The sequence below is a fragment of the Tupaia chinensis genome, unplaced genomic scaffold (assembly GCF_000334495.1).
Source record: "Tupaia chinensis unplaced genomic scaffold, TupChi_1.0 Scaffold000091_1, whole genome shotgun sequence".
Classification (NCBI taxonomy): Eukaryota; Metazoa; Chordata; class Mammalia; order Scandentia; family Tupaiidae; genus Tupaia; species Tupaia belangeri.
This window is the reverse complement of record NW_006159553.1, coordinates 841,162-861,309: the sequence shown is the minus strand read 5'-3', so window position 1 is coordinate 861,309 and position 20,148 is coordinate 841,162. Positions and strand designations below refer to the sequence as shown.

Here is a 20,148-nt window from a genome sequence, read left to right as displayed (position 1 = left end):
CAGCAGGGACTGGCCACTTGACTCCAAATTGGGGTAAAGGATGTTCAGAGCAGGTGGGGTGGTGTGTGCTGAGACCTGAGGGCAAGAAGGATGATGGTATTTTTAGCAGCCAGCTCAATCCAGCTGGGAGGACAGTGAGAGGCTGGGAGTGATGGGAGGTTAGGGATGGGCTCTTGTGGGGTTCTCGAATGCAGGCCCTCATCTTACAGGGCACGAGGAACCAAGGGGACTCAGGCAAGCAGTGCCCTCATCTGATCTGGGTATAAGAATTCCTCTTGCTGGACACTGGAGAGTGGGCTGGAGGGGGTCAAGCCCAGGCAGGAAGACTTGAGGGGACACTTGCCCTCCTTAGGGGGAGAGGTATTAGAGTCACTGACACTATGGTGGCAAGATTGATGTGAGCACGTTCAGGAGGTGCTTAAATGCATGCAGTGGGTATGGTGGTTTGATGGGCCTGGTTGCTTTGCCTGGCCCACTGGCTCCTTTGTTAGACTCACCCATTCTAGCCTCTGACCACACTGGCATGGTCGCAGGCCAGTGTGAGACCCAGAGAGGGCAGCTTTGCTGGGACCTTTGGTTTTCCATGAGTCATCAATCACACCAGAAGTTCCTTGCGTGCATTCAGACCAGCATGCACTCAGAATCACTTCATTTTTTGGAGAGGTTTTCGCTATAGGGCGCATGCGCTCGCCAGAAAGACTGAGAGAGACAGACAGAAAGTGAGAAATCACCCCCCAGGGGGGATGGTCACGCTGCAATCCCTTCTCCTCCATTCTCCTCTCAGGATCTTGGGCACACATGCACACGTGCCCAGCGTGAGTTTTAAGCCACCGGGTCTGGGACACAAACCACGGTCGACTACGTGGGAGTCCAGTGACATAGCCATTACGCTAACTGCTGGTCCCCAGAATCACTTTGGAAAAAGATGTATCACTGGTGTTGGGAATTACGCACACGCAAAATCAAAACTGGATGTTTGGTTAGGTTGCCAGTCCGAGGAGGGTGGCTAGACCATTGATGGAGGAGAGTCTACAAAGTTAGGTGATGAGAACGTGGCTAGGGTGGGGCCAAGGGGTCACACACACCTTCATGCTACAAAGCCTGTTGTCACTGGCGGGTGCAGAGCAGGGGCCACCCTAGGTTAGGGAGGGAATAGTCACTAATGGGTAAGGTCTGGACAGCCTTTGTACAAGGGGTGGATCCCTTCGTGTTTTATTTTCCTTTACAAGTATCTTTAACATTTTTTTTTGAGATTTTTTTGCTATGGGATACATGTGCTTACTGGAGAAACAGAGATACGGAAAGCAAGAAATCTCCTCCCCGGATTGATGGCCACGCCACAATCCCTTCTCCATTCTCCTCTCAGGACTGTGGGCATGCAAGCACATGTGCCCAGCATGAGTTTCAAGCCTCTGGGTCAGGGACTGAAACCATAGCTGGTCATGTGGGAGTCCAGTGACGTAACCATTATGCCATCTGCTGGACCCGATGATGTTAATGAGAACAGCAAGAACAGAACTATCACGCCAAGCATCTCCCTAAATAAAATCACACACACACCTGACAGGCTCAGCAACCTGGTGCAGGCTAGGACATTGTAGGTGTGACTCAGGTAGGCCACTGACTGGGAAGGAAGGACGCCTTCTCTTTTCTCTGCATCTCTACGTTGACTTCACTTGCCAATCCACTGCCAGCTTCTGCCCAGGCTGTCATTTAGCACCACCACCTGGAAGCTGAGCACCTTTTATAGTGACTGCTGTCCTCCCAAGCTGAGATGGTGAGATGGGTCCTCCCCCCAGTGACAGAGCTGGGGAGAGGCCTGGGAGCGGGACTGATGGGCCATGAGTCAGTAGGCCCCTATTCGTGTTCCCAGAGCACCATAGCACAGAGCTTGCTCTGCAGGGAATGCGCCACAGCTGCTTTTGAAGTCGAATTCATTTTGGTAAGAATGTTGGTTGATACTGTCTTCTTTTTCAAAAAAAAGAAAAAGAAAAAGAATAAAAGAATTATTTATTTTATTTGTTATTTATTTAATTTTATTCATTATCATTATTATTTTTTAATTTGGACAGAGAGAGAGAGACAGACAGAGAAAGTGGGAAAGCAAGCCTCCAGGTCTGGGACTTGAACCATGGTTGACCATGTGGAAGTCCAGTGCCTCAACCACCATGCCACCTGCTGGCCCCGATACTATCTTCTGATTTCCCTCAGATGAATAGGGAAATTCATTGTCTTGATGGCTGCAGAGGCAGAATCAATTTGTAGTGTCTGAATATACTCTGTATTCAAAATAGCCAGATGGTTCCACAGGCCCATTAGTCTTTGCTACAGTTAACCGCTGAGGGAATTATGGCAAATAAGGTTCTGTAATTTTTTTCTTTCAAGTTACTGTCCACAGGTCCCAGCCATAGTCACACGCTGTAGAGGTCCTCTTTTTGCCCTAGATATTGGATCGTCGGAAAAGTCATCACATATTTTTTACTGCAAAAAACGTGTCATGACACGTTTTTTTTTCCGACAACCCAATATTATCGTCTCATGACATGGTGGTATCTGAAAGCTTTAATGAAATAGGCTTTGGAATAAGACATTTTCTTTCTCAAGAATTCAGTGCAACTCTGTCTGAAACTTCGAAGTTTATTCTGAAAGCTGTCTTCCTTCGAAGCTTTGTCTGGGAGACTTGAGAGGGGTTTGGTCTCAAAGTGTTGTCATTGATCAGAGTGGGTGTCCCCAGCGCCTTATTCTATGTGCAGCATCGTTGGACTCTCTTCTTCCTTCCCAGTGGTCTTTTCCCAGCATCGCCTCCTTCCCTGCCTCGGCAGGCCTGGGCATCCATTCTCCTCCTCGCTTTCAGAATCCCCTCTCGGGTCCTTTCACAGACACAAAAAGTCCCTCCCGCCCCAACCACTGAGCACCATTTACGTTCCTGTGACTAGCTCGCTATTATGAGACCGACTGGCTTTTTGAGAATGGGAGTCGAAATCTAGCCTCAGCATAGTCAGCTACTTTGACCTACAAAAACAGTGGCGGGGCAGGCCACCTCCTCCCCACAGTGTGTGACTCACGGCTACTCAGAGGACACTGATTAAGATAAAGGTCATTGGGGTTTTCAAAGTGGCCTGTTAATTTTTTTTTTTCTTAATACTAAAGCTATTTTCATTTTACAGTGATCAAAAGGATTTTGTAATCATACGAAGAAAACACATAGAACTTTTCATCTCTGAGATACTTAAAAACATTAATTAATAAGAGCATGGTACCTTTTAGGAAAAGGAAGAGGCTGGTTGTCTCGACATGCCCCGTTGCCGTTCTCCCACCTTCCGGCTGGTTTTGACACGCCCTCATGGCCCTGTTTTCCTGCAGTGTATCTGGGCTTCTCATCTTCCCCGTGACATGTAGGATTTCACCTTCAAATACAGACTCATCGAAATTTCTCCCTTGGCATGACGTCTGTGCCGTTCAGTCCTGTCTCTTGTCTGGAGAAGTCTGGGCTACGGTAGATTCTGACCACCAACAGGGCCAGCGCGGTTTTGGTGGGAAGCTCAGCTAAAGCAATACCATCAGGTGCTGAAGTGCTCCTCTGAGGCCCTGAGATAGATCCTAGTGAAGTGAAATAAGTTATTGTAAATTGGGTGTGCTGCGTAAGACTACGTAACTGCAGGCAGGCAGAATTGTATAGTCATTCTTTTTTAAAAAAGTATTATTTATTTAATTCCATTTGTTATTAATTTGACCAGAGAGAGAAAAAAAGGGAAAGGGAGAAAGCAAGTTGTCAGGTCTGGGATTCGAACTGCCATCAGCAAGTGGGAATTCAGCACCTTTAACCACCATGCCACCTGCCAGCCCCCACATAGTCATTCTTAATCAAAATGATACTCGCAGCCTTGGCCATCAAGACTGGCTTTGGGAAGCCTGGATGAGTCACCTGGTAGCGACATACCTGGCTGATGGGAGGTGACTTCGATCACATTTCTGTGACCATCAGTGGACCTACTATGGGCAGGCCCTGCAGTAGTTGCTGCCTGAACTGAGGGCCTGGGTTAGCAGGGGGGGAGGCCTCCTTGAGGGAGGCAGGCAGTTCACAGAGGCAGAGGCTCAGCCGCAGGCAGAGTTGGGTCTGAATCTCAGTCCTTGAGCCAGGTCGCCAGGGCACTCTGCACTTTCCCGCCTGTGAAGCAGTCTCCCCCGCTTGGGGCTGTGCAGATTAAAGGATGTGTATGGAGCTGACCAGCCCCTTGCCCGGCCCAGGGAACATCTACCTTCCACGGGGAAATGAGAGGAGGTGAGGGAGCTGGCCAGCAGGCAGGAAGAAGGAGGTTTTCCTTTTTTCTTTTCTGAAAGCAGTCCTGGGAAAGAAGGACAGATCATTTGTTACATTTTATAAATTCCTTGTTAGAGAAACAAGGAACTTGGAAGACTGAGAAACAATACCTGCTCGAAGCGCTTTGACCCTTTGCGGGAGAGAGCAGCTTGTTGGGGTGACCTCTGTATTGTGGCAGTGAGGACAACAGTATTTTCATTTTCTGCGCTTTGCTTTATATCCTGGATTTTCTACAGTGAACAGTTTTTACATGGATCATCAGAAAAAGGAAAACAGCAGATACTCAAAACCAGAGAGACTGTCACCCTCCTGGTCCTCGTGGCTGATGAGACCAGGAGTGACAGAGGCCACCAGGACCTTTTCCTGGGGCCACTGTCTCTGAGACTGTCAGAGCCTTTGACTTGCAAATGACAAGATGGAATTAAGCCATGGAGTTTCAGGGGAAAAGGCCATTGCCATTCCACTGGCCATCATGCCGACCTTGAGAAGCATCAGCACAAAACCAGATTGCCTCTGTAACGAGATAGGGCATCCATAAATAACAATAGTGTTAAGAATCACTTTACCCCTGGCACAAATATATTTCTGGGGCATGAATTTGGTGGGGCAGGAGCTGCCACGTCTCCTGAATCAGGAAGGGTAGGACAGTGGTTAGTGCTGGCCCAGGGGGTGTTTTGGGCTGTATTTGTTAGTCCCTAGGCTGGACTGCTGCTCCACCGTGTTAAGACCCGTTTGCTTCTCACCAGAGCCATGAGAGCTGAGTGCCGTTACCTCCCACTTGCAGATGAGAAAAATGAGGCTCGGAGAAGTGCAGAGCTGGTCCCGGAGCGCACAGCATGTGGGCCTGATTGGAATCTGAGCCTGACTCCAGGGTCCTGGCTGTTAGCCTCCCTCCTAGAAAGCCTCCCTGGATGTAGCCTGGTTTGCTGCTGGTGAATTGGATCAGCGAATGGGTGGGGGCGGGTGTGGTGGGTGCTTATCCTTCCTAGGCAGCTTCTCCACATCCCGAGGCTTGCCTGTGCCGGGTGCAGGGCCTGAGCAAAGCGAGGTGTCCAGCAATCTTTTGAGATGTGCAGGTGAAGAGATGAGTGGATGAGGGAATGCGTGGCTGAGGGAGCGGAGCAATGAAGTGGCCATTGGGCAGGCCTGTGTTGCAGCCCTTCTCCCGAAACAGTCCCATCAGCCTCAGAGGAAGAGGAGGCTCAGGGCCTCGGAAGAGAGGGTGAAGGTCTTTACCAGCTGAGGACCTTGGCTGCCTGGGGAGAGAAACATCTGTCGGACGACTGCCAGCCCGGGGCCCTCGGCCACACCCTCTCCAGATGGCAAGCTTTGGGCAAGGTCTCCTCCTCTCCTGTCGAGAATTCCAGCCCCTTCCCCTTCCTTTCTGCTGGCAACACGGAACAGCACAGCACGTCTAGCGTCTCGGTTATTAGCACACGCCGTCCACGTTCCATGGAGGCTGTCTGGATGCCTGTAGCTGATCCCTGGCCTTCGGCAAAAGAATGCAGGAAAAGCGAAAAAATTACATGAACATGCTGTCACGTTGGCCCATCTCATTGCGCTTCTAAAGTCAGTCTGCAGGTAACACCAAAGGATGCTCATACCCACACCATTAACTACTGGTGGGAACGTTGTAGCCCTTCAGGGAAGCCCCGGATGGTTCCCGCATGCTCCTCGGATGGGTGCCCGCCTGTCCCATCCTCCCAGGCCACAGGCTTGTTTGCGTGTCCGCCACATCTGGCCTTTATTTGAAACTCCACCTCCAAGTATTTCATAGCACAGAGTATCTTTCCTTATTAAATTCTCCCCCACATATTTTTTTCATAAAGCAGGCACCAAAAACTACAGACCTACCTGTGGCTCTCAAAGTATCTGTTTATAAACCTTTGGAAACCGTTTGCAATTCGTTAATCACATTTTCAAAGGAAGTTACAGATTATAGATACACTAACAAATGCCATATACGATGCCTCAACCCTGGTAATGAGCTCCTCACGCAGATGAAGAGAGAGCCGTGGAGCTGGGGGACCCAGGATTTGTCCTTCCCCGAAACTGCATGGGGGAGGGGAGGTCTGCCCTGGGAGGTAGAGAAAGGATTCAGTTCTTCCTTCATCGGTTTGGGAGTGGGAGAGGGAGGCAGGGACAGGTCAACTGTGCTCATAACGCTAGGGTATCTTTATGAGTAGTGAGCCATTTTGTAAATCACATGTTCCTGAATAGCCATTTCAGTACCAAAGCTTCACGTAAGATATACTTTAAAAGTAGTTTGTTTTTGGGGAACCAGCAGTTAGCGTAATGGCTATGTCGCTGGACTCCCACGTAGTCGACCATGGTTCGTGTCCCAGACCTGGTGGCTTAGAACTCACACTGGGTGTGTGTGCGTGCGTGCCCAAGATCCCGAGAGGAGAATGGAGGAGAAGGGATTGCAGTGTGACCATCCCCCCTGGGGGGTGATTTCTCGCTTTCTGTCTCTATGTCTCTCTCTGTCTGTCTGGCGAGTGCACGAGCCCTATAGTGAAAACCTCTCCAAAAAAAAAAAAAAAAGAGGTTTTTTTTTGGAAAAAAAAAAAAAAAAAAAAAGAAAATCAGGGCACTAAATATATACGTGTTAGAACACTACTAACTTCTTAAGGCTTGAAATCCAAGCCAGCTTTTTAAAAAAATAGTAATAATCTCAAGAAGGGAAAAAGGGATACTATGGAGAGAACGTATTGCTACATGAAATGTCACAGGGTATAAAGCTTTCAGGCACAGCTTGATCCAGGTGCATACACCACATTTTCAGGGCTCTTCATATCTTTTCTCTGTATTCTCTGCTCTAGGTTTATTTCCAGAAAGACACTGTGTAGTGGCAGAGATGGCCATGTGGCAAGCGTAAATGTTTCTGCCAGGATACTCTTAAGCCCCCACTTGTAAGATGCATACCAGGAAGAGACCTGTGATTGTCACGGTCTGACACCGTCTTGCACAGACACCTCCTGCCTGCCTGTGGTTTTCAGAACAGTGACCTTCAAAATCCCTGAATGTTCTCATTCATTCAAGAACACTGAGTATTAGCCAGTTCGATGCACTGAACCCATTTTCCCAAGAAGGACCTAACTCTCAGAAATCACACTAGCTACTTATTTCTATGTCTGGGAATGTGCTTGCCTTTTTATAGACAGTATCAAATGTAATCCTCTTACCCTACCTTTGTGATGAAGGTGCTATGGTTTTGCCCCAAGGAAACTTAAAGCAAGAAGGTCCCTTGCTCAGGGTCACAGGCCCAGTGTGATATGGACAGTGTCAAGTGACAGAGCCACCAAGCGCTTCTCTTCAGACAAAGACACGTAGACACTTTCTGAGGACAAAGGAATATTTGGTGCTTTGGACCTTGGGGTCTTCTTAAATTTCTTGGTTGAAATAACTGGAGACATGGAAATTTGGGTAGAGGCTGGTGGAGGGTAGGGTGTCCTCCCTAACGTTGAGTATATGGTCTTATTAACTTGTTATTTAAGGTGTTAGAGCCCTTTCCCCATATTCCTGATGGTCAATAAACTGATCTTACAGAAGCAGACTTAAAGGTGGTAAACTATAAGTACATCTTGGGAAAGGGTGAAGCTCTGTTTAATCGACTTGACGCCTTCGTTGTCTCGCACTTGGTAGGCATCTGATGAGTATGAATTGAATAAATGAGTAGAGGATCAGCTTGAAGTGATCAAAAGAAGAACATCCCCCAGAAGACATTAGAGTGCCCAAGAAATTGCAAAAGTTCTGCCTTCGAAGTTCTGGATCTGAGTTGCCTGAATTTCGGGGGTACCTAAGAGCTCTCAGCAGTGGCACTCAGGCAAATAGAACTTGGGAACCACTGGCTCAGATAACAGGTGCAGAGTGACTGTCCGAGCCCCTCAGGGGACAGTGTTGAGCCTTAGTACCCTATGCCCTGTCCCTCATCAATCCCCTCAACAGCAAGACACCCCCACCAGCCACTCTGCCCACCTGCTCCTGTTCCAACTGCTCAGCCCGAGCCTCGCTCTGGCTTTCGCCAGGACTGCCGTGCACTCGCGAACTTTCCATAACAGGATCCAAGTGCTAATCTGCTCTTGTTTACAGCGGCTTCTGAGGGGACCACTTCCCTTCCTCCTCATCTGGAGTGGATCTGATGTCATAAAGCCGACCGTGAACGCCTGTTAATTGGAAACCTAAGAGTAGGGGTGGAAGCACGGTTGACTGGGCGGTCAGGCCCACCGCCCTTTGCAGGCAAGGAGTGCCTTTTGGGTGCTGGTAGGAAAGAGACTCTCCAGAGATGCCCTTGAAATGGGATCAGTAGGGAAAAAAGGAGCACAGGATGAACACATGGCCATGTTCTAACATTGTAGCATCGCGAGAGCTCTCTCTTCTGGCTGGTCTCTGCTAGATTCCCCTGAGCACCCGTTTAACTTGCTTGGCTCAAGGCCTGCACGCCTTTCTCCTGTCTCCATAGTAGCCAGCCCTTGTCCAAGATGGCGACCTGTGGTTTAGGGGTCTTAACACACTTAGATCAATCCTGCATCTCATTAACAGTATGAGCAATCTAGAGACAGAACCAAAAAAGAACACAATATACAGACTTCCACATACATATATATGTATATTTTTTTCCCCCAATGTGCTATTAACCGTATCTTACAAACTCATATAGGGCTTACTTATCCTCAGCCTACAGCAGAGGGCAGACTTTCCTACATTATAAACATCCTCACAACCAACATTAAAGACCTCAAGATATAACATCCAGACGCAAGAACATCCGCTTGATAAAATAGTAGCTTGCAGAGGTGACTAATAGCAGTGATTTAGGGGAAAAAGCTGAAACTACTTCCCCAGTTACTAATGTACTCATGAGCCTTCCTAGAGAAATGTGTTCATGGCCATTAAATCTGTCAGTGATTCTCAATAGCCCATCTACCCTAGGTGAAGTCACCATGCTTAGCTCAGTACCGCCGTGGCCAGTGTGACAGCAAATAGAAGGTTCTGTGAGTCTGCCGCATGTTACCAGGGTGCTGGGCCCAACACTGGCTGGGAAGATCAATGCTTTTGTTTCCTAGCAAGTTTGAGACAGAAGGTAGGGTGGAGAATTACTCGGGTGGGCCAGTAGGTGGCACGGTGGTTAATATGCTGAACTCCCACGTGGCCGACCTTGGTTTGTGTCCCTGACCGAGTAGCTTAAAAATCAGGCTAGGCATGTGTGCATGCATGCCCCACGTCCCAGGAGGAGAATGGAGGAGAAGGGATTGTGGCATGGCCATCTCCCCGGGGAATGATTTTTCACTTTCTATCTCACTGTTCCCTTCTGGAGAATGTACATGCACTATGGCAAAAACCTAAAAAAAAAAAAAAAAAAAAAAACTCTCCAAAAAAATAAATAAATAAAAATAAAAAAAATTAAAGCAGACCAAAACAAAGACGTACGAAGCCACTTGCAAGGAGGTGAGACCACACTAGTTATTGGAGTTTTGAAATAACTGGAGACATGGAAATTTGGGTAGAGGCTGGTGGAGGGTAGGGTGTCCTCCCTAACGTTGAGTATATGGTCTTATTAACTTGTTATTTAAGGTGTTAGAGCCCTTTCCCCATATTCCTGATGGTCAATAAACTGATCTTACAGAAGCAGACTTAAAGGTGGTAAACTATAAGTACATCTTGGGAAAGGGTGAAGCTCTGTTTAATCGACTTGACGCCTTCGTTGTCTCGCACTTGGTAGGCATCTGATGAGTATGAATTGAATAAATGAGTAGAGGATCAGCTTGAAGTGATCAAAAGAAGAACATCCCCCAGAAGACATTAGAGTGCCCAAGAAATTGCAAAAGTTCTGCCTTCGAAGTTCTGGATCTGAGTTGCCTGAATTTCGGGGGTACCTAAGAGCTCTCAGCAGTGGCACTCAGGCAAATAGAACTTGGGAACCACTGGCTCAGATAACAGGTGCAGAGTGACTGTCCGAGCCCCTCAGGGGACAGTGTTGAGCCTTAGTACCCTATGCCCTGTCCCTCATCAATCCCCTCAACAGCAAGACACCCCCACCAGCCACTCTGCCCACCTGCTCCTGTTCCAACTGCTCAGCCCGAGCCTCGCTCTGGCTTTCGACAGGACTGCCGTGCACTCGCGAACTTTCCATAACAGGATCCAAGTGCTAATCTGCTCTTGTTTACAGCGGCTTCTGAGGGGACCACTTCCCTTCCTCCTCATCTGGAGTGGATCTGATGTCATAAAGCCGACCGTGAACGCCTGTTAATTGGAAACCTAAGAGTAGGGGTGGAAGCACGGTTGACTGGGCGGTCAGGCCCACCGCCCTTTGCAGGCAAGGAGTGCCTTTTGGGTGCTGGTAGGAAAGAGACTCTCCAGAGATGCCCTTGAAATGGGATCAGTAGGGAAAAAAGGAGCACAGGATGAACACATGGCCATGTTCTAACATTGTAGCATCGCGAGAGCTCTCTCTTCTGGCTGGTCTCTGCTAGATTCCCCTGAGCACCCGTTTAACTTGCTTGGCTCAAGGCCTGCACGCCTTTCTCCTGTCTCCATAGTAGCCAGCCCTTGTCCAAGATGGCGACCTGTGGTTTAGGGGTCTTAACACACTTAGATCAATCCTGCATCTCATTAACAGTATGAGCAATCTAGAGACAGAACCAAAAAAGAACACAATATACAGACTTCCACATACATATATATGTATATTTTTTTCCCCCAATGTGCTATTAACCGTATCTTACAAACTCATATAGGGCTTACTTATCCTCAGCCTACAGCAGAGGGCAGACTTTCCTACATTATAAACATCCTCACAACCAACATTAAAGACCTCAAGATATAACATCCAGACGCAAGAACATCCGCTTGATAAAATAGTAGCTTGCAGAGGTGACTAATAGCAGTGATTTAGGGGAAAAAGCTGAAACTACTTCCCCAGTTACTAATGTACTCATGAGCCTTCCTAGAGAAATGTGTTCATGGCCATTAAATCTGTCAGTGATTCTCAATAGCCCATCTACCCTAGGTGAAGTCACCATGCTTAGCTCAGTACCGCCGTGGCCAGTGTGACAGCAAATAGAAGGTTCTGTGAGTCTGCCGCATGTTACCAGGGTGCTGGGCCCAACACTGGCTGGGAAGATCAATGCTTTTGTTTCCTAGCAAGTTTGAGACAGAAGGTAGGGTGGAGAATTACTCGGGTGGGCCAGTAGGTGGCACGGTGGTTAATATGCTGAACTCCCACGTGGCCGACCTTGGTTTGTGTCCCTGACCGAGTAGCTTAAAAATCAGGCTAGGCATGTGTGCATGCATGCCCCACGTCCCAGGAGGAGAATGGAGGAGAAGGGATTGTGGCATGGCCATCTCCCCGGGGAATGATTTTTCACTTTCTATCTCACTGTTCCCTTCTGGAGAATGTACATGCACTATGGCAAAAACCTAAAAAAAAAAAAAAAAAAAAAAATTGTAGGGCATATGACTAGATTTTTGTTAAATATACGTAAGAAGCCCTTTCTTATGTCAGGAAGAGATTTTAGAAGCTTTGAAATAAGAGTGTCTCCCTGTGTTACACATGCACCAGCCAGGGAGGGGACAAACCTTTCATTCCTACCTGGTGGTTTTAGAACCAGAGAGTCTACTAGGTAAATTCACGTCACGCAGAGTTGACTTACACGAGGAGTCTTCCAAATGCTTATGGAAATGTGTATTGTGAAGAGACCATGCATGTGTTTCTAATTTTTTTTTTGCACCCAAATAAACTTATACTTTAATTCCATGTTCCCCAGACTTTCTGAAATCCCCTTGCTGTGAAACAGGACTTGGGAGGATCAAGGTTGCCCTGGATGGTCATCTCATGGACTTTTTTTTCCCCTCTTCTTCCCCTAATAGTATGAAGAAGGAAAAAAGCGAAGGAAACCCAACTACAGTAGCGTTGACCTTTCTGAGGTGGAGTGGGAAGACCGAGATGATGTGGTGAGTGATTCATCGTCCAGTCTGTGGTGAGGGAGCTCCCCTGGACCTGCATCTGTACCTGGAGGCTACCCCAGGAGCCAAGAGGCTCGCTTGAGAGACACCTGGCCACTAGAGGGGTGGGGAGACGAGGAGCCCTTTTACTGTGTTTTCAACTTTATCACTTTCCTGCTGGTCAGTCCAACCAGCTGCAGACGGGCCAGCCACCCCCACGTTGGTGCTGCTGGCTAAAACCATCCGCTTTCAGGCTCTGGTGCCCTCTGCAGCCAATCCATTCAACTTCTTCTCCAGTGCAATTAAAGATCCACCACCATCGGTGGAGTCTGCCCGGGCAATAAGAGGCCCTGCCCAATGTGAGGTCAGGCACTTACAGACCAAACAAGCAGACTTCTGGGCAGCTGGAGCTCACCTGGCTGGCAGGACCTCATGGGCACTGCTCTTGTTTTCAGAGAGCAGCCCAGGACTTTGTAGGCCCGCTTTCCCCCTGCTTGGTTAGCTGCCCACTTCCTGCGTGCACCCTCTCAGCCTTTCCCCTGCCCACGCAGTAGCACGCCATGCTGTTCCCCACACACATCAGCCTTTGGTACTGAATCAAAGGCTTTCCTCGTGCCCACAACTGAACCCTGTCAAGTCTCGTTACTTCCTCAATAAATCAGATTTGTTAGACACGGCTGCCTTTGCATGAATCCAGGCGGACCGTCCTGAATTGAATTGTCACTTCCCAGGTGTTCCTGTCTGGGTCCTTACTCTTCTTCCCTTTTTCTTAGGGTGTCTCTGTGCCAAATTCTTGTTCCTCTGTCCCACTCCCCTGATCAGTCTGGTGCATCAATTCTATCTCTCACCCTGTCCTGCTTTCCAATTCGGTGTTGAGGAAATTCTTTGAAATCCAAGGCTGAGGTCTCCTACCTTCTAGAAACAGGGCCCACATCATGGCTTCCTCAGTGCAGCCTTCCCTTTTCACCTCCTCTGCTCTCAGGCTGTCTCAGTGAGCATAAATCTCGGTCTTTCTTCCTTTCCTGTAAAATGCAAGAGTCTTCTCTATTTTAGAAATGCAGCCTGTTTTCTTCTTCAGCTGCACTACGGCTGAAGAAGAAAACAATTCAGAATGGAGGGCTGAAGAAGAAACAAGTTCAGACCAAGTAACTGCCACTCGGGAACTGCTCCGTGCTCATCCGCACTCCTCCTCCCCTCGCCCATGGCCTGATGTCACGGCAGTTCCGTGACTTGGTAGAGTTCGAGGTCTTCCTGCACCTTAAACATTGTCAGGAGGATCTCACCAGGGTCTTTAGCTTGTACCGCACCTAGTGTACTGTCCCTGACCTAGCACAGCTGTGAGGAGCGTCACTCAGGGGACAGACTGCCAGGGTTCAGGTCCCACCTTCACTGCTTGCTCGCTCTTAATCTCTGGTGAGCGATCAATGAGTTCTGTTTTTTCCTTTTGTTTTGTTTTCTACTAAAATGAGAATGATGGTATTAAGTCCTCCTCCTGGAGCTGTTGTGAGGGTTCAATGTATTTATATATTGAAAGATATGCAAGTGCTTATACCATTGCCTGGGCCAGGTGAGCATTCTGTGAGTGGCAGCCGTAGTTCCTGTTATTCTCATCATCATCGTGAATCCTCACGCGACCTTCTCACGTGTGAATGTCCCGTGGACCTGCACTTGCCGACTTGGTCTCATGAATCCTTGAAGGGTACCTTCCGCTGTTTTCCTTTCTCTTCCCTCTTTGCTTTTTCCATTGTTTTATCATTATTTGTTTTGACCTCTGGATTTGTTTGTTTTCTTTCCCAGAGGGCTGCAGGCAAGTCATTAATGTCCTTTCCCACCACTTATCTCCCATTGTAATTAATATGGAGAGCAGCCTTGATTACGTCAGCCATGCTTCTTCAGAGTCCCACGTCCAGGAAACATGCCCTGGACTGACTAACACCAAGCCGACCTTCTCCCTCCTCCCTCCCAGGCTACTGGACAAGATCTGCGCCTGGGCTCACTCTACTTAGCACCTGTGCCCCAGCTAATTTTCAGGGAACTAAAAGCTCCTTTCAGTAATCCGGGCTTAGAAATATGTATTTTTAATTATTTACTTAACTTTATTTTTTATTACTATTATTTTAGTCTGACCAGAGAGAGCAAAGAAGGAGGGAGAGAGAGAGGGGGGAAGGGAGGAAGCAAGTCTCCAGGTCAAGAACTTGAATCATGGTCGGCCATGAGGGAGTCCAGCACCCTAACCACTGCACCACCTACAGGCCCCCTAGAAATAGTTCTCATTGGGCCAGCTGGTGGCATGGTGATTAAGGCGGTGAAATCCCGCATGGCTGACTGTGGTTTCCATCTTGGACCCGGCAACTTGAAAAATACACCGGGCATTTATGTGTGTGCCCAAAATTCCAAAAGGAGAGAGAAATGGAGGAGAAGGGATTGTGGCATGACCCATCCCCGGGCGGGGGGTACTTTCTCACTTTTCTTCTCTCTCTTTCTCTCCACTGAGTACACACACCCTCGGCAAAATAAGTAACTCATTCACTTATTCCCAGAGATGGCTGAAGGAATTAAGGATACTTTTCATTTTGTTCCTATTACTTTTTTTTTGATATTTTGGTTAAGATATAATAATTATGCATACTCACAGAAGTGCAACGTGATTTTTTTCAGTATAAGAATACAATGTGTAATGATTAAATCAAGGTAATTAACATATCCCTCATTTCAACCCTTTCTCATTACCAATGTTGGGAACATTCAAAATCTCTCTCTTTTTCAAATTTTTTTAAACTACTTTGAGATACACAGCAAGTTGTTATCATTTATACGCTGCCTGCTTATATTGTATTTTATAATACCAGACATTGTTTCTCATCCACCTATAACTGCGTTCCTCTTGGTTAACACCCCCCCTTCTGTCCACAGCCCCACCCACCATCACCCCCATTAACCCCAGCCTCTAGCCATCATTCCTCTTTTCTCTCCCTCTGTGACATCATTTTTTTAAAATCTCCATATATGAGGGAGAACATATGATATTTCTTCCTCACTTAACATGATGTCCTCCAGGCTTGCCCATTTAATATCAGTGAAAAGATTTCCTCCTTTTTAATGGCTGAATAATATTCCAGTGCATGTGCATGACATTGTCTTTACCTGTTCATCTGTTGATGGACTCTTAGGTGAGTCCATGTAGGCGATTCCACATCTCGGCTATTCTGAATAAAGCTGTAATGAGCATCGGGCATAGATATTTTTAGGATGTACTCATTCATGTATATACCTACTAGTGGGGTTACTGGATCATATGGCAGCTTCCTTTTTATTTTTTGAGGAACCTCCATACTGTTTCCCATACTGGCTATACTGATTTATTTCCCCCCCAAAAGGATAAAAGAGTGCCCCTTTCTCCACATCCTCACAGCTGTGCCTATTGCCTTTTGGTCATTCTCAAACTTTGTCCAATGCACACGAGTGTTTCTGTAAAGAGAACAACTCATATGCATAATGGTAACTACTGTATATGGAGCTCTGCCTGTATGCCAGAGCTGCTCTGGGTGCTATACCTGTACACACCCTGTTGTTGCTCTCCCCACTTTGCAGGTAAGGAAATGAAGACTGGGTGCCATGGTCTAAGGGGATCGACACAGTATAAATTTCCACCCAATCTGTCTGCCCCCCCAAACTGACCCTGACACTTCAGTATGCCATATGAAGAGCTCTTAGTTCTTGAGTTTGGGAGTCCTTGAAAACACCATTTCAGTGCTTCATAGTGTATAGGTTGTCCTTCCTGGAGGGAGACAGGGATGGGGCTGCTTTACATGTCATAGTTGCTAAACCCACGTTTATCCACGTGGTGTTGTTGGGATCACTGCTCCTGTCTACCTTGGATCCAGCTGAAATCCCTCTCTTGTCATGTACGCCTTTTTTCTGGCCTCTTCCAGTCAACCCACGATACTTCATACATGCGACGACTAGGATACAAAACTTCCTTGAGCCCTTTCTTCCCAAAGCACGATGGCCCTCTCCTCCTAAACCATATTTCTGAGCTCTCTGGACATTTCACTTGTTTTCCTTCACCCTATTCATGCTGCTCCAGCTCATGCTCGAGCCCTGGCCCCACCAAACCAAGTGCAGCTACCCCACCCCCCGGGAGCCCAGGCTGATGTACAGCGAAGGTTCTGTTGCTCAGAAGCTCTGTGTCCATGTCTTCCCATGCTGGTTGAGTGCATGCTTGGGAATGGAGGGCCTGCGTACCCCCTGCTTCTCCCCGCCCCTTTTAATTGCATGTCACTGGGGCCTGGAAGTGCTGCTCTGCACTGAAAAAGGTGAGGCCTGTTCTAAGGTGGACACCAAGCCCTCTTAGGAGAATGAGCCATCAGGTATAATTACACACTAACGTAAGGTGGCCAGCGGTCTCTGGGGCACTTTTCCTCAGGAAGCTCTCACACAGGAGGCCAGAGCAGTGGGCTCTCGGTGGAACAGGAAGCCTGGCTGGAACATGGTTCCTAGGATGCTCTGAACACTTTCGAAGCAGCTTCAGTTTCAGCATTACAGAAGAGAGACAGACTCCCCAAGAGCTCTGGGGCAGCATGCCTGAACTAGATAAGGCAGGGCCCAGGAGAGAGAGGAAGGTTCTTAGTTCCCCAAGTCCCACACTTTCTGTAGGCCCCGCTGTGCTGCAGTGGCAAGCAAGCGTGCACTCATAATTTGAGCAGGTGGAAACTGTGGGCAGATTACAGTGTGAGACCCCCATTGGGGTGCCTGTTTCTCTGTCTTCTGTCTCTTCTCGCATGGAAGAGAGAAAGAAACTAAAAACGAAACCACATTTTCTTTGATTAAAAAGAATCCAGAAATAATAACATATTATTTTTATACTAAATACTAGAAACTATTTAATTTTGTTCTAGTACTTTCTCCCCTGATTTGGAATAAGGAGGTTAAAGGCATGGCTTTAAGAGACAGAGCCTGTATTATCACCTTGGGCAAGTTTCTTAACCCTGTGCCTCTGTTCTCCAATTGTAAGATAGGGTTGATGATAATACCTTTGAAGATAATTTTGAGGGTTTTAAACCCTGTGCCTGATAAATCGTGAGAGCTCAGTGGACAGGATCTATCAGAATCTGCTGACTACTACCAGATAGGATGCCCGGGGTCTGGGAGTTCTCCCTCAGGAACATTATGACACATGAATGAAAGGTGGAGAAATTGAGCCCCAGAGAGGTCGCAGGACAGCTGGTTTGTGTCAGTGGCAAAGCTGGAGCCTTGATATCCTGGTTACCGCCTTCACTGTAAGCTGCCTCCTCTGTGGTCTATATCAACCCAGCGCTGGTTAAGAGCAGCCATCATCAACCCAGGGAGTTGGGGGAGAGGTTACAAAATCCACTTCATGGCTTATAAGCAACAAATAAAATAGAGCTACGGTGGGCATCACCAGAATAAGATATTTGTTCCGGGACTCGCAATGCAAAAAGTCTGAGAAACGTTGGCTTAGGGCATGGGCATCTGTCTCAGGCAGTCCAGTTTGAGTCCTGCTTCCTTAAGCTACTGTAAGGTGTCTAACATGAAGTGTGTGTGTGTGTGGGGAGGGAGGGTGGCGGACCGTCACGAAGATGAGCGAGATGCAGATGCCACCGCCGAGGAGGACGGCGTAGGTCAGCCAACACTGAGTGTTTAGGGTGTGCCAGGCATGCTTGTCAATCCTGACTCATCTCATCCTCACGGCAATATAGCGAGATGCCTGCTGTCCTTAGTTCCGTCTGCAGACAAGGAAACTGAGGCACGGAGAATGTAAGCGATTTAACCAAGGTTCTACAGTCCTGGCTCCGGTGTCTAGTTCTTTAACGACAGTGTCATCTTGCCTCATAAATAGGTATTCAACAAATAGAATCTATTTTCATGATGAGGTAGGAAAAGGGCAAAGCTAGGCTTATCATGGAAGCCTTGGTTCCCAGAGGCATCACGTCCCTGGCCTTGCAGCGTCCCAGGCCCGTGGCTGCTCATTCTGTGACACTGGGCGTCGGGGGCAGGGTGGCATGGAGACATGGGGAGGTTTGCCTAATCTCTAACTTGCCTGGGCAGTGTGAGAGGGGAAGGTCCCAAATGGTTTTAGGCAGGCACCAGAAAGAGGAAAAATGAAAACCATGTTAAAGATAAATCGAGCCGTGCTTAAAAGTTAGAAAGTAAGACTTAATTAAGACCAGCTCTCCCCATCCAAAACCACAAAAGTTAAAATGGGAAAATATTTCCAGAATTGCCCATTATGTGTTGTTAAAAAAATATCTAGAGTAAAATATATCTTTTATTTTATACATGCCTCCAGCTAAAAATTATGCTTTTACTCTCTCTCCCAGAAGATGGGAATGCAAACCCAAATCTAGACAGCCCCGAATCAGATTTAGGCTGTTTGCAAGCATTGCAGTTTGCTATCGGCCACATCTTACTCAGGGTCCTCAAAGGCAAAAGGCGGGAAAAGGATAAAAAGCCCAACATGGGACTGAAAAGAGCCTGTCCTGACAGGCTGTGGCATGTCCCTGTTGGCTCCTGTCCCATTAAATGGCCTTCCCCGTAGTCTCTCGCCGGTGCCCACGACAGCACGTCTTTCATCGCTCCATCTCCCATCCACCTCTGAACTCATGAAAGGGCCACACGTAATTAGTTGAGGTCAGCCAGGGGGAGGGAGAGGAGAGCCAGGCTCACCGCTCCTAGACGGGACCTCCGAAAGTCAGATACAGGGTCGCTCCTGTTCACTGCCCCGTCAGTGAGTCCATTAATTGGTCTGGGGTTCTCAGAGAGCATTTGAAGATGATTCATGCTATGAGAAGCTATTCCCTGCCTTCCAAATGGTTAGCTTTTTTAAAAAGAAAAAAAAAAAAAAACCCTACTGTGTAGGAAAACATCTCTAACTTGATTACGTTTTGAAAAATGACTTCTCCCTGACAAATCAGTACCCTTTCTGAAAATGTCACTTGTCCCCAGAGACAGTCTTGCTTCTCGAATGCTTTAGCAGTTTGCCAGAAGTTCCTTTACTGACTCTCAGGAGTCAGTGGTGTTGTTCAGCTTTTTTATTGTTGTTGTTGCTGCCCTGAGGTTTGCGGGAGCGTCGCAGAGTGAAGTTGAAAGTTGTTATTGTGGGTAGCCTCTCTCCCATTGGGTAAGAGCAGTGGTGATTTATTCTTCAGAAGCTCTGTTTAGAGTGCTGAGTGCAACCTGCAGATTTACCTGCAAAAATACCTAAGAGTCATCGGAAACCTCCCTCCCCGACCCCATCATCGCTTGGCTTTTCATAAGCCCCCAAAAGTGCTCCCAAACCAAGGATTCAAGAAATCCCATTTACATGGTACCGGGGAAGACCTAACACACCAATTTTCTTTTCTTGTTCTAGTTAAGAAACGCCATGGTGAATCGAAAGACAGGGAAGTTTTCCATGGAGGTGAAGAAGACCGTGGACAAAGGGGTACATTTTTCTCAAACATTCTTGCCGCTTAATTTAAAACAAACCACTGTGAAAAATTAGCTTTGAACGCTCTATCTGGAATAAATATCTTTCATTGAGATCATTTTTCTCGTCTTTACTTATCTCAAACAAGATGCATGCAGTATTGTTACCCTGATCATTGCCTGTCCGTTTATTTTTATTGATTTCTGAAAACTTCACCTAGCAGACTAACTGTGTTTTCTTTTCTCTATGACTTCTTCTTCTTCTTCTTTTTTTTCAATCTAGAAACGGGTTTTGGTGATGACAAATGACTACTATTATACAGACATCAAGGGTACTCCTTTCAGGTAGAGCTGACCATAATCCATGGACATTCCATCAGACCCATCAGTTGTGTTTATACAAAACCTGCTGACGCTCTCAGAGCTCATCATCTGAAGATAACCAAACACCCTAC

General features: G+C 47.4%; 1 protein-coding gene across 1 annotated transcript in view; it reads left to right on the top strand.

Annotated features, from left to right (window-relative positions):
- Positions 1-20,148, top strand: part of CACNA2D3 (calcium voltage-gated channel auxiliary subunit alpha2delta 3) — a 931,343-nt gene that overhangs the window by 723,784 nt on the left and 187,411 nt on the right. The window contains exons 20-22 of the mRNA XM_006143064.2: positions 12,191-12,274; positions 19,638-19,709; positions 19,977-20,038. Of these exons, the coding sequence (XP_006143126.1) occupies positions 12,191-12,274; positions 19,638-19,709; positions 19,977-20,038 (218 nt within the window). The remainder of the gene's footprint in view (positions 1-12,190; positions 12,275-19,637; positions 19,710-19,976; positions 20,039-20,148) is intronic.